The sequence below is a fragment of the Pezoporus wallicus genome, unplaced genomic scaffold (assembly GCF_028554395.1).
Source record: "Pezoporus wallicus isolate ANWC-B61680 ecotype Strahan unplaced genomic scaffold, APGP_CSIRO_Pwel_v1 contig_6464, whole genome shotgun sequence".
Classification (NCBI taxonomy): domain Eukaryota; kingdom Metazoa; phylum Chordata; class Aves; order Psittaciformes; family Psittacidae; genus Pezoporus; species Pezoporus wallicus.
In genome coordinates, this window is record NW_026642130.1 from 148194 (window position 1) to 159749 (window position 11556).

An 11556-nucleotide genomic window follows, 5' to 3' on the forward strand; every position below is an offset into this window, starting at 1 on the left:
CAGGGCTGCTCTCAATCCAGTCTCTGCCCAGCCTTATGTGTGCTTGAGACTGCCCTGAGCCATGTGCAGAACCCTGCCCTCGGCCTTGTTGAACTCCATGAGGTTTGCACTGTCCCACCTGTCCAGCCTGTCCATGTCCCTCTGGATTACATCCCTCCAGCATGTCAATCGTACCACGTAGCTCAGTGTCATCAGCAAACTTGCTGAGGGTGCCCTTGATCGCACTGTCCATGTCATGACAAAGATGTTCAATAGGATCCATTCCAACACCGATCCCTGAGGAACACCACTTGTAACTGGTCTCCACTTGGACACTGAGCTGTCGACCACAGCTCTTTGAGTGTGACCATCTAGCCAATTCCTTATCCACCAAGTGGTCCATCCATCATATACATACCTCTCCAATTCAGAGACAAGCATGTCATGTGAGACAGTGTCAAATGCTATTCACAAGTCCAGGAAGATGACTTCAGTCACTGTTCCCTTATCCACCAACAGTGTGGCCCCATCATAGAAGGCCACCAAATTTCAGTTACCTCAGTACATATTAGTACTTTGGTTTCAGTCTGACACCCCCAGGGATAGAGGTGGGTCTTGGCCTTATGCCACCATGACAAGACAATAACCTTTTCCCCTACCAAATAAGGGATGAAATGCAAGGCTAGCTCTGCCTCATACATTATTTCCAGACCCTGTGCATACGAAAGACAGAACTGGCACAGACATAGAATGGAGGTGGGAGGTGACGAGAGGTTAACAAGCCCAGATGGTGCTTCTGCAACACAACAATTAAAAATGATGGTTCTATCAGGGAATTTGGGATTCCTCAGGCTGGTCCAAGTTTCCTGTATGGAGAAGAAGCCATGCCCTTCTCCCTGCCTGCCTGGTATCTGCCGCCATGTCAGTCTTTGCATGCTCAGATATTAAGTCCAGTTCCGCATTAGTGAATTACAGGATTTGTTGTCATTATGACCTGGATAATTGCACTACTGATCTGTATTTATAACTGTACTGTTATTTAGAGATTGAAATTGTTTATCCCTAAAGCTGCTGGTCTGGTGTCTGCCATATCCCAAACCTACAAGTCAGCAGGGCTGCTGTAAGCCCTTTCACTGCCCAAACTCAGTGAAGAAATCAGCACAGTGCTAATATATCCCCCTCACCCTCCTGTCCAAGCACAGAGGGGCTCTCTTCCTCCCAGCCCAGACAAAACCCCATAGGGGGCTTTATATATGATAGCAAAACAGAGACGAAATAAATTGCCTTCTTCTTTTCTCCTCTTTTCCAAACAAACTAAAGGACACACTTGACCCAGAAAGAAATGCCCAAAGAAAACCTTCACTTCATCTCCCTAACACCGCTGGGATCAGGGCAGGACAACGTTTGACTCCTGCATGGCAGTGGGAATTATAAGCCCGTTCCCACGCTACTGCTGAGTGGGTAGGATCCCTGATGGCTTGCAAGGGGGCACAAGGTGAAGAGCTGCCCAGAGATGTCCCCAGTAGCATCCCAAGGAGGAGAAAAAGCCAAATTCACCACATCAGCTTCCAGATGGATTTGTAAAAAACAGTAACACCCGTACAACCAGGATTGTCTGATCAAGGGTGCATAGGACCAGTGGAGGAAGGGTTAAAAGTATCAGCTTAAACTGGCACAGAGGCATGTGCCTGGTTTCATCAAGCAACCAGACAGCAGGAAGATGAAGAACAAATCGAAGATAAGAAAGGAGAACAAAGCTGAAGATAAGGTGACATGAAGATGAAGAACAGAGCTGGAGCCATAAAACACCCAGAGATGGATAATGGCGAGACTCTTTTGGCAAAGATTTATGAGACCAGATAATGATGCAGAAGATCCCAAACAGCCCGTAACAGACCTGTCAAAAAGCAGCATCTGGTTGCCATTCAGGAGAAAGCCAGAAGAGGTGATAAAGAACCAACAGCCAGTGTCCCCAGTCCATAGCAGATTAGTAACCCCACACATCTGCAGCACCCACTTCAGCCACCTCCACCTCCAGACAGGGCCTCTCAACACCCAGTGCTCCCAGCAGGACATGTGTGTATGGGGGGAGGCCATAGGTTCCCCAAGCTGAGGACAGAGGAAGCCCCTCCCATATCCATCTCTATCTTGATAGTGAAGTCCTCAGAGCCAGCAAGTGCTCAAACTACACAGGCCCTGCCAAGAGGTGGCTGTGACCACCCTGCAAAGAGGACCTCAAAAACCTCACCTGTGTATCCCCTCCTAGAACCTTGTGTCCAAAGCATGAGGCAAAGGTTCCCCTTCTTCATACAATCTTGCTGGACTACAAAAAGCAAATTAGGACACTACTTACAAGGATCCCTATGGATGGCCCTGTTGCAGGCTACCCCCTGCACAGTGATGGGCCCCTGTACTCAGACCCTGTCCCAAGATACCACGGGACCACTGCTAGCTCTGGTGTCACCAAAGGCCCCCTGTCCCAGCAGTAAGCAGCATCCTCCCCTTAAGAACCTTTTTCACAAGGGGCTCATCCTTTAGGGAGGTTCACTTACCCCTCCAAGAACTGATTCAACACCAACCCAAATAGCTCATAACCAAGACCAAAACAGCACCTCCCATCCAACCCCCCCCCCCCCCCCCCTCCCCCCAGGTTGTGAGCTGAAGCCCACCCAACCTCCCCAACCTGGCCTATTCTCTATCCTCCACTGACACAGCTGAAGCAATAGAGGCTCCAGGCTGGGGTGAAACACCTCCCACAGCAAGTCATGGGCAACAAGAGATGTAACTGCTCTACCTGCAGCCCTCCAGGGCCACAGAGACCCTCCCAGCTCAGCCTTCAAGGACAGTGGGATGCCCTGGGAACACCCAGGACCATACTATGCTATATGGTGCTGCTTTGGAGCCCCTGGAGAGGCTGGGGTAGGGCTGGGGACGTGCTGCTGAAGGCAGTATCTGAGGACAGGCCCTGGCAGATGTGCGGGGGTGGCTGCCCGGGGCGGGAAGGGGGCCCTAGGCCAGGATGCCCTTCACATGGCACCTCACTGCCGACCCCCAGAGCAAGGCAAGTAGGTTAGGGAGAGAAGGAAAGAGGGAAGGAAAGAAGGAGGGAAGGAAGTAGGGCTGACACCCGGGCCCACACCACATCCATCCCCCCGCCCGCACCTCACTACCGCCCCCTGCGGGACGTTAACAACACCTGCCAGAGCCAAATCTCGCGAGAACCTCGACTTGAGGCTTGAGGGGGGTTAGCGAAGTCTCGCGTGAGCGGAGGCTCAGCGAGCTGAGGCGGCCCCGGGCCCGCTGCGCTCCCTCCCTCCGTCCCTGGATCCCTCCCGCCATCCCTTCTTCCGCCGCCTCAACAGGGCCCGGCCCGGCCCACACCGCCCCGGCCCGCCATGGCTGTGCCGGCGGCAAGGTAGGCGCTGCGATTGGTGGGAACCAATCAACGGCAGGTTTCGCCCTGCGGTGCGAGGCGGGATGTGGGGGTGAGTGGATGCTTGAGAGCTCTGGGGGCGGGGCCTCGCGCCGTAACGCCGATGTTTATTGGCTGCATGGCAATGGGGCGGGGAGTTGGCGGTGGGTGGCATGGTGGCGGCCTCACCCCGCCGTGGTCTCCTGCGTGCCCGCGGCAGACCCGGTGCGGAGCTCGGGGTACCCTTCCGGGCCCCTCCATACCGGCATGGGCGGGCAGGGCCCGGCCCGCGGTCCCTCTCTGTGGGGTTGGGTTTCTCCGCTATCTGCCAGCTGAGGAGCACTCGTTCCTGTGTCGGCTCCCTTTAGAGGGAGCCCGCGTCACCGTGCTGCAGTCACAGATACCGTAGTGCAGCGCCTGAGGGCAGGAAGCGTGCATCCGGCCCTTAGTGCCCTCCTCGGGGCAGCCGGAGGTTGCTGGGGTTGACCCAGCCCTGCTCAGCTCACCTTTAGTCAGGGGTTCACCAGGACCCCTCCTTTCCTCCTGCGGTGGTGGATGACCCGGCTCTTCTCCAGATGTTGTTCCTTCTCCCAGCCAGGTTCTGTTCTGAAGTGCTGCTCTTTTTATTTGCTAAACAAATGCCAACAGCACAAGGACTCCCTTGGGGCAGACAAATGTCTCGCGGATGGCAAGCAAATCCAGAATGATCTTGCAGAACAGAGTGAATGGGCAAAGAGGTTGCAGGTGACATTTATCCTTACAGCATTTATATCCTGATGGCTGATAGCAGCCAACTCCTCTGCTTGCACTAAACGGTATCTCTGCCAGTCAGGGGCAGAACCAGGGCTGGAGGGACCCCATAAATGCACGACTCCTTCAGGCTGGATGTTTTCTGTGGGGGAATAAATTAGAGTTCTTGGCACTCCCAATTTGCAAGCAGGTAAGGAATAACTGATAACCAGTGGCTTTCCCTTCTTTTTGCAGAAAGAAAACTGCTCCTGGTAAACATTGGTCCTTTGGTTGTGGGTTAATTATCTCATTTAGGGACTTAGGACAGAGTTGATGTCTTTGCAGCCATCCAGCTGATGGAGGCTGTCAGCAAAATCCATGTTAATGTGAATATTATGGTCTAAGGTGCCATCCTGCTGAGGGTCCCTTTTCTTTTCACCCAGAGCTGCATTATAAAGCGTTACTGTGAGAAGAGGTTCGTTTCCAAATACCTGGCAACTATCGGCATCGACTACGGCGTCACAAAGTACGTACCTTTGTGGTGAGGAGCAGCAAGTGCTTGGCTCTGCCAAGGCTCCTTGGTTTCCACAGCATAATCTGAATTTTTGCCCTGTTGATAAAATAATCTGCATAATCAGCATTCCTCTGATAGCACAGCTGCCCAGTACCATGTTACATCCAGAGCTGGTGGTATCCACCTTGTATGAAAGGCTCTAGGGGTTCTTTTCTGCCCTGGCACTCAGATCTTCCTACTGAATTTACTGAGGATGTTGAGGCCCTGGCTTAAGTTACCCAGAGAAGCTGTGGCTGCCCCATCCCTGGCAGTGTTAAAGCCAGGTTGGATGGGGCTTGGAGCAACCTGGTCTAGTGGAAGGTGTCCCTGCCCACAGCAGGGATTGGAACTGGATGAGCTTTAAGGTCCCTTCCAGCCCAAATGATTCTGATCCTATGATTTTTCTGTCCCTGATCACCCAGCTCTTTCTCTGCAGAGGGCTGGCAGCGATAAGGGGTGTTCCTGTGGGGACACAGACTGTGCAAGGGCTGAGGAGGAGCCTTCTCAAGCATTTCCCACTTCTCTTTCAGAGTGCAGGTCAGAGACAGAGAGATCAAGGTGAACATCTTTGACATGGCGGGACACCCGTTCTTCTATGAGGTGAGGCAGACCTGGCCTTGGGAGCACACCACAAGGCTACTCTCAGCGGACCCATCTCAGAAGCGTTTGGCACCCCTCAGCTTTCCTCAGATCTGCCTGCAATTGGGTTTCGGGGTGGGAAACTTGAAAATATATTTCTCCAGGCTAAACAAGCCCAGCTCTCTCAGCCTGTCTCCATATCAGAGGTGTTCCAGCCCTTGGAGCATCTTTGTGGCCTCCTCTGGACTCACTCCAGCAGCTCAAAGTCCCTATGTTGGGGCTGCAGAACTAGTCAGTACTCCAAGGGGGTTCTCAGCAGAGCAGAGAGGGAGAGTGGGTGGGTCCTGTAGCTGACTGTAAACACTATTCTAGCAGCTGTCCTGGGGGTCTTCGGACTCCCCAGTTGCTGGCACTGGGCATACAAGCCACAGAGGCTGCAGCCTCACTCCAGCTGCTGGTACAGACCCCCTTATGCACACCTGCATGCATAGAGACATGTTGCAGGTCCCTCCAGTAGCTGGGCTTAGACATGTAGTCAGTAGGTCAGGTGGCTGGCGCCTGGATCTTTGCTTTGCCCTGCTGCTGACACACAGCCTATGACACACAGGGTATTACACACATCCCAGCGAGCCTCTTGGTGGGCTCACAGACCTTCCAGTCTCCCCAGGAGCTGGTCTGACACCTTGTCTGCCGTTGTGCCTCTGCTTTTGTGTGTTTGTGGAGATGAATCTTTTATGGGTTGGTCACAGTCGTGGTGGGCCTGAGGGCAGTGTGCTCAAGGTGTTAGATGGGTTCCCCATCTGTCATTTTTATTCACTCTTCTGTTTGTGAGGAGATGAGATTTTTGTCACAGAGCCACATAGGTGCCAGCTAAATGATGATCACCCAAACCTACCAGGCCCTGTGCACTCATCCTGGCTGTCACCAATGCCCGTGCCCTGCCTTTGTCCCCACAGGTGAGGAATGAGTTTTATAAGGACACACAGGGAGTCATCCTGGTCTATGATGTTGGACAAAAGGAGTCTTTTGATGCACTGGACACGTGGCTGGCTGAGATGAAGCAGGAGCTGGGCCCCCATGGAAACATGGAGAACATTGTCTTCGTTGTCTGTGCGAACAAGGTGGGCTGTGGGGGGAAGCCAGGCTGCTGTGTGGTCCTGATCAACAGCCCTCGGGGCTTGTTGTGTTCCTACCTGAGCCCAAGCTGTTGAGCTACAGCAAGGGAAATGTTAGGTTGTAGGAAAGACCTAAGAACCAGATGTGTGTGTGAGGAGCACTGGAGACCACATTTCAGAAGGGTTTTGAGAATGTGGTGGCCACATGTCAGGAAGGGATCAAGTAGAGGTGACATTGTCTCTGGACTAAACTCAAAGGCCCTCTTCACTTGTATTTTCTGTGTTTTCTTCCCACGCTGCCTCCATCCCTTCAGGGTAAGCAAACAGCCTCTCCAAACAGACAGGCCTCTTACCTGCTGTTAGATGATCATCCTTGTAGCTGTGTTCCTCCAGCTGCCGCTGCATACCCTGGCTGGTCTCTCATCTCTGCCTTTTCTCCTGGTCTAGATTGACAGTACCAAGCACCGCAGCGTGGATGAGAGCGAGGGGCGGCTCTGGGCGGAGAGCCGGGGCTTTCTGTACTTTGAGACATCAGCACAAACAGGAGAAGGAATCAATGAGATGTTTCAGGTGAGGGGTAATGAAGGTGGGGAGGGCACAAACACCACACTGAGCTGGGATGCGATGGCAGGGTATCCCCTGAATTGTTTCCTACAAAACCTTTTGGCGCTTTGCCCCAGAGGTGTCTTCCCAATGAAATGTTGCCCTGAGAAAGCTATAGCTGCTTAGCTCAGGATTAGTATTGGTCCTCCAAGACCTGAGCTGGCCCTAGCATTTTGTTGTTCAGAACTAATGATCCCACTTGCTGCACTGGGGAAATGAAGCAGAGATGCTTATATCACCTACTCAGGTCTAGCACTGTTCTGAAGTGGGTTTGAGATAAATGTAGGGCTTAGCCTCCTCAGTCTGTCCCACAGTCCTTGCAAGGACTGGATCCGTCCAAACTGGGAATCTCAGCTCCACACGGCCCAGGCAGTGAGAATTGAACATTCATCAGTCGCACAAATGCTCCCCCAGGCTTCAGAGGATGAGCCTGCAGTCAGCAAGGGCATTGGGATCTATGCACTGCCACCACCTTTGGGGACCATTCGTTCCTGCTAACTCCTCCCTGTGTCTGCAGACTTTTTACTCTGCCATCATTGACCTGTGTGACAACGGCGGGAAGCGCCCTCCTTCCAGCATGGGTGTTGGCTTCACCAAAGAGCAGGCAGATGCCATCCGCAGGATCCGCAACAGCAAGGACAGCTGGGACATGCTGGGGGTCAAACCTGGAGCCACGAGGTGAGGAAGATTGCAGCATTTGACTGGCTGTCTGTAATCTTTCTGACCTGGCAGGCTGGTGGCATCTGTGATCTTTTAGTGACCTACCTGCTGATAAGCTCATGTTGGTTTATATAGCAAATGGGCACAAATATCTAGCCACAAAATTAAGGCAATGCAAAAGAGCCCCTTGGTCCTGAGCACCAAATTTCCTTTTAACAGACAAGCCAGGCTGGAGGAAAGGGGAAATGATGAACATGAGAACCTCAGGCCTGCCAGACTTGCATCCTGCCTTCAGGCCAAACTATCTCTGGTCGCTCCCTTGCCAGATGTGTTTGGAGCAGTTCCTTTCCCTGCTCTCCAGTCTGGAGAAGCTTTTGGGCTGCTGTAAAGGCTGCTGCCCACATGTCAAGAAGAGATTGATTAAAAAGCTCTTCCACCTGGAAATGGTACTCCCAAAATCAAGCTTTCTCTTGTCTTCCTCAGAGGACCTCTACCCAGGTGGAAGTGGTCATTGCCGGTGTAAGAGTTTGGATATTGAATCTCCCAGTTCTGCTGTATGACTTGAGCAGCTGAAACAAGCTTCCAGAGCTATGCCTTGCTCTCCGAAACATGAGGACTACCCTTGTGTGCTCCATGCAGTGGGACTAGAGAGGAGATCTGGGGATAACATATCGTTCAGGACTCACAGTTCCTCCTGTTGGCTCTCTGAAATGTAGATGTTAAATCTAACCACTTCTCCAGCCCCCTGTCATCCATGGGGAGAGATAAGCAGCTCTGCAGGGCAGTTTGTGCTGTGATCACCAGCCCACACGGACTCACCTCCCTCAGGAGGTGCTCTCCTCTCTCTACAGCCTGCAGCTGGAGCTGTCTGCCTTGGACCAGGCACCCAAGGCTTAAAGGGCTGAAGTGATGTGCAATGCCTTCGCCCAGAGCGTGTAGGCGGTTTGATGTGAAGCTGAGTCAGGGTGCGTGTGCCCCCACGCTGTCTCCCAGCTTTCTGCTTTCCTGGTGCCAGAGGCTCAGCACACCAGGACACGTGTCAGAGGCACATGTCTGGCATGATGGCAGCGTTTGTGCTCACATAGTCCCGTGATGGAGGGGGTGTATCTGCCCCAGGAGAGGGGTGCTGCCTGTCCTCTGCTCATGCCACAGCAAGAAGTGCCCTGTGTGCTTCTCTGCAGCTCTTTCTTCATAGCAACAGCTCAAAAGCCCAGAGGTCTTTAGTGCCATTCAGGGAAAGGTTCAAAAGCATCTCCACAGGGCTGTTGAGCACCAGGGGAGTTCCTGGTCCTGCTGTGCTCTGCCAGCAGAGGCAAGGCTGAGCCCGGCTGTGTGTCATGTGGGTCTCCTCACTTTTGCCTTGTCTCCTAGGGATGAAGTGAACAAAGCCTATCGGAAGCTGGCTGTGCTGCTCCATCCTGATAAGTGTGTGGCTCCTGGCAGTGAGGATGCCTTCAAAGCAGTGGTGAATGCCCGGACTGCGCTTCTCAAGAACATCAAGTAGGGAACAGAGCTGCTCAGAGCTGGAAACTTTCCCCTCTTCCCGTGGGGCACCTCTTTCCTCCTCCTGCTTACTGCTGGCATGGACGCGGGCTCTCCCAGCACCAGCCGTGGCAGCAGGACTGCATCAACTGTAGCACCCTTGCGATGTGCTGGAAAGGGGCAGAGTGCTGAGGAGGGCAGAGGCACCCCAGAGCCCTCCCTGCGTCCATGGCCCCAGGTCGTGGTTGGTGTAAGTGCTGAAAACAGTGAGGTTCCCACCTTCTCTACTGTGTTACACCTCAAGAGAGTTACCAGCCATGGAGGAGTTTGGGTGCGTGACTAAGCTGTGGATGCAGCAGGGGCAGAGAGAGATCTGATTTGAAAGCATCGGTGTCATGGGTGGAGGATGCCTAGGAGGAAGCCCAGGAGAGCAGTGAATTGTCAGTCGTGGGTTCTCCTAGAGCCGCCTCTGCAAGGCTGGAAGTGTTGGGATGCACTTGCCAAGCACTAGGGCACTTCAGCATCCTGGGCAAAGCTGTCTTCTGCCAGCTGACATCCAACAGTACTGCTTTTGACAGTGAGGAGAAGGGCAGGTTGCTCCTGCTTACTGCAGGGAGAAACTGGCTCCCAGAGTGTCCTTTTCCCCTTCCTCCCCAAGCTGTTGTGGTGCCAAGAACAGTCCCTTTGGCAGGACTGGGGCTCTTCCACCTACTTACCACACAGCACAGAGTCTCCTGCCACTGTGTCCTTCCACCTCCCTGAGCTCAACTCCTCGGGAAGAGCCCCTAAGGCTCTTCCTCAAGCAACTGCTCCCTCTCTCTCATCCCTCTATTCACACCATGCCAGCAAGCTCTGGGTAGGTGCCACCACCTTCTATGGGTGACAGTCCTCAGCTGTGGGTGGTCCTGGGTATTTGCAGGCAGGAGGAGAGTGCCAACCCAAGGGGGAGGCAGTTCACCCTCCACTTGGTTGCCTGTCAGCTCTGCCCTTCCTCCCCTTGGCCAACTTCATCTGAGCTTCACCCACACTGCAGAGCTGTGTGGGTGTCTGCAAGCTGCCTGCTCACTTGGCATCATGTCACTCTCATGTTAAGTGAGGGGTGGAAGGGCCGTGTCCTCCCCCAACCCTCTCTTCTCACAGTAGCATATCACCCTGCTTTGCTGGTTGTCTTACAGGTTGCCGATCAGCAGGTAGGTGCAGGTTGCCCCCTTGTAGTCGCAGCTGCTGTTTGATTTGAATAGTCTTGTTGATTTAGATGGGAGCATTGCTGGTCACCCCAATAAGGGCTTGCAGAGGCTTGAGACCCGGCTGCTGTGATCCTGAGGGAGGTGAGAGCTGTGAAGGCTGCCAGGCTCTTAGGAGAGACCAAATGGGAGATTCCTTGGGCTTCAGTGTTTTTTTCAGGACCCAGTTTTATCTCCTTGCTGCTGCATGAGCTTGGCAGGTATGGTCAGGACACAAAGCCATGAAATGAAAGTCACTCAGTGTGTCTATGTGTGTCCTTACCTCACCCCACAGATACCCTGTTCAAGTGTTTTCTCCTGTGGTCAGTGCAATATGTTTTGTTTTGGTTTGTTTTTTTCCACTTCAAGGCAGTTTTTCTGTGTTTCCCCTTCAAAATACATCAGAAATCAACAGTAGATCCCACACACACTTTTTGACAGCAAACATTAATGGACTTTAAAGCCAGTATCATTTTGCTCTTGCTCTGGTTTCTGGCGTTGGGAAGAAGTAAGCTATCCTGCTGGGAAACACTTTTTGCTCCTCCAGTGTAAAAATGACCAAGGGGATATGTTGCTACAAGAGATTAATGTTTAAAATAGCTCCATTTTCCCTCTCCTGGATGCATAAAAAGCTGGACTGGGGGAGGTCAGCAGGGCAGGCACTGCAGCTGTGGCAAGTTACGCTGACAGGGTCTCGTTCCACACATTTTGTAATGCTCTGGAGTTCACTGGAAACCTCCCTGCTTGTCTGGTGGAGGAAACCACTTAATACTGGCTTCAGACCTATTTCTCTGTATTTTTTTCCCCCATTGAGAAAGGTAAATAATCCTTTTGCTGAATGGTGCACTTCATTTCGAGGGTGAGATCTCAGTGCCTGGAGTGGTTTAAAGGCTTCCTGCTGCTCAGGGGCTCTCCAGGTCTTTTGTGCTATGCATGGTCGCTCCTATTTGCTCCTCAGGTGACTCTGGCTGTTAGTCTTGGGGTTTCTGCTGTCTGTTTACAGAGCTGACTGGACCTTTGGAGACCATTACACATGCATGTCACATCAAGCCATGTCAGTGACCTTCTGAGTTGTGTTATTTTTATAAATTAAACCCCCCCTTTGGAACAAAGGAAGCCCTGTGAGCTGTCCTCCCGCCTGCTGTTAATGTTTAATTGCCCTTTGACTCATTTCTCTCCTCCCCAGCTGGGTCTGGCCAAGGCTGGTGGTGAAGAGCTGCC

The 11556-nt window shown here is 52.8% G+C and overlaps 1 protein-coding gene across 1 annotated transcript; it reads left to right on the top strand.

The window, feature by feature from the left end:
* Nucleotides 1–3973: 3973 nt before the first annotated feature.
* DNAJC27 (DnaJ heat shock protein family (Hsp40) member C27) lies at nucleotides 3974–9395 on the top strand. Its single transcript, XM_057427593.1, has 7 exons — nucleotides 3974–4112; nucleotides 4564–4646; nucleotides 5204–5273; nucleotides 6209–6373; nucleotides 6815–6937; nucleotides 7488–7648; nucleotides 9002–9395. The coding sequence occupies exons 1-7, from the start codon at nucleotides 4077–4079 to the stop codon at nucleotides 9132–9134; spliced, it is 771 nt and encodes a 256-aa protein (XP_057283576.1). The 5' UTR covers nucleotides 3974–4076; the 3' UTR covers nucleotides 9135–9395.
* The last annotated feature ends 2161 nt before the right edge of the window (nucleotides 9396–11556 follow it).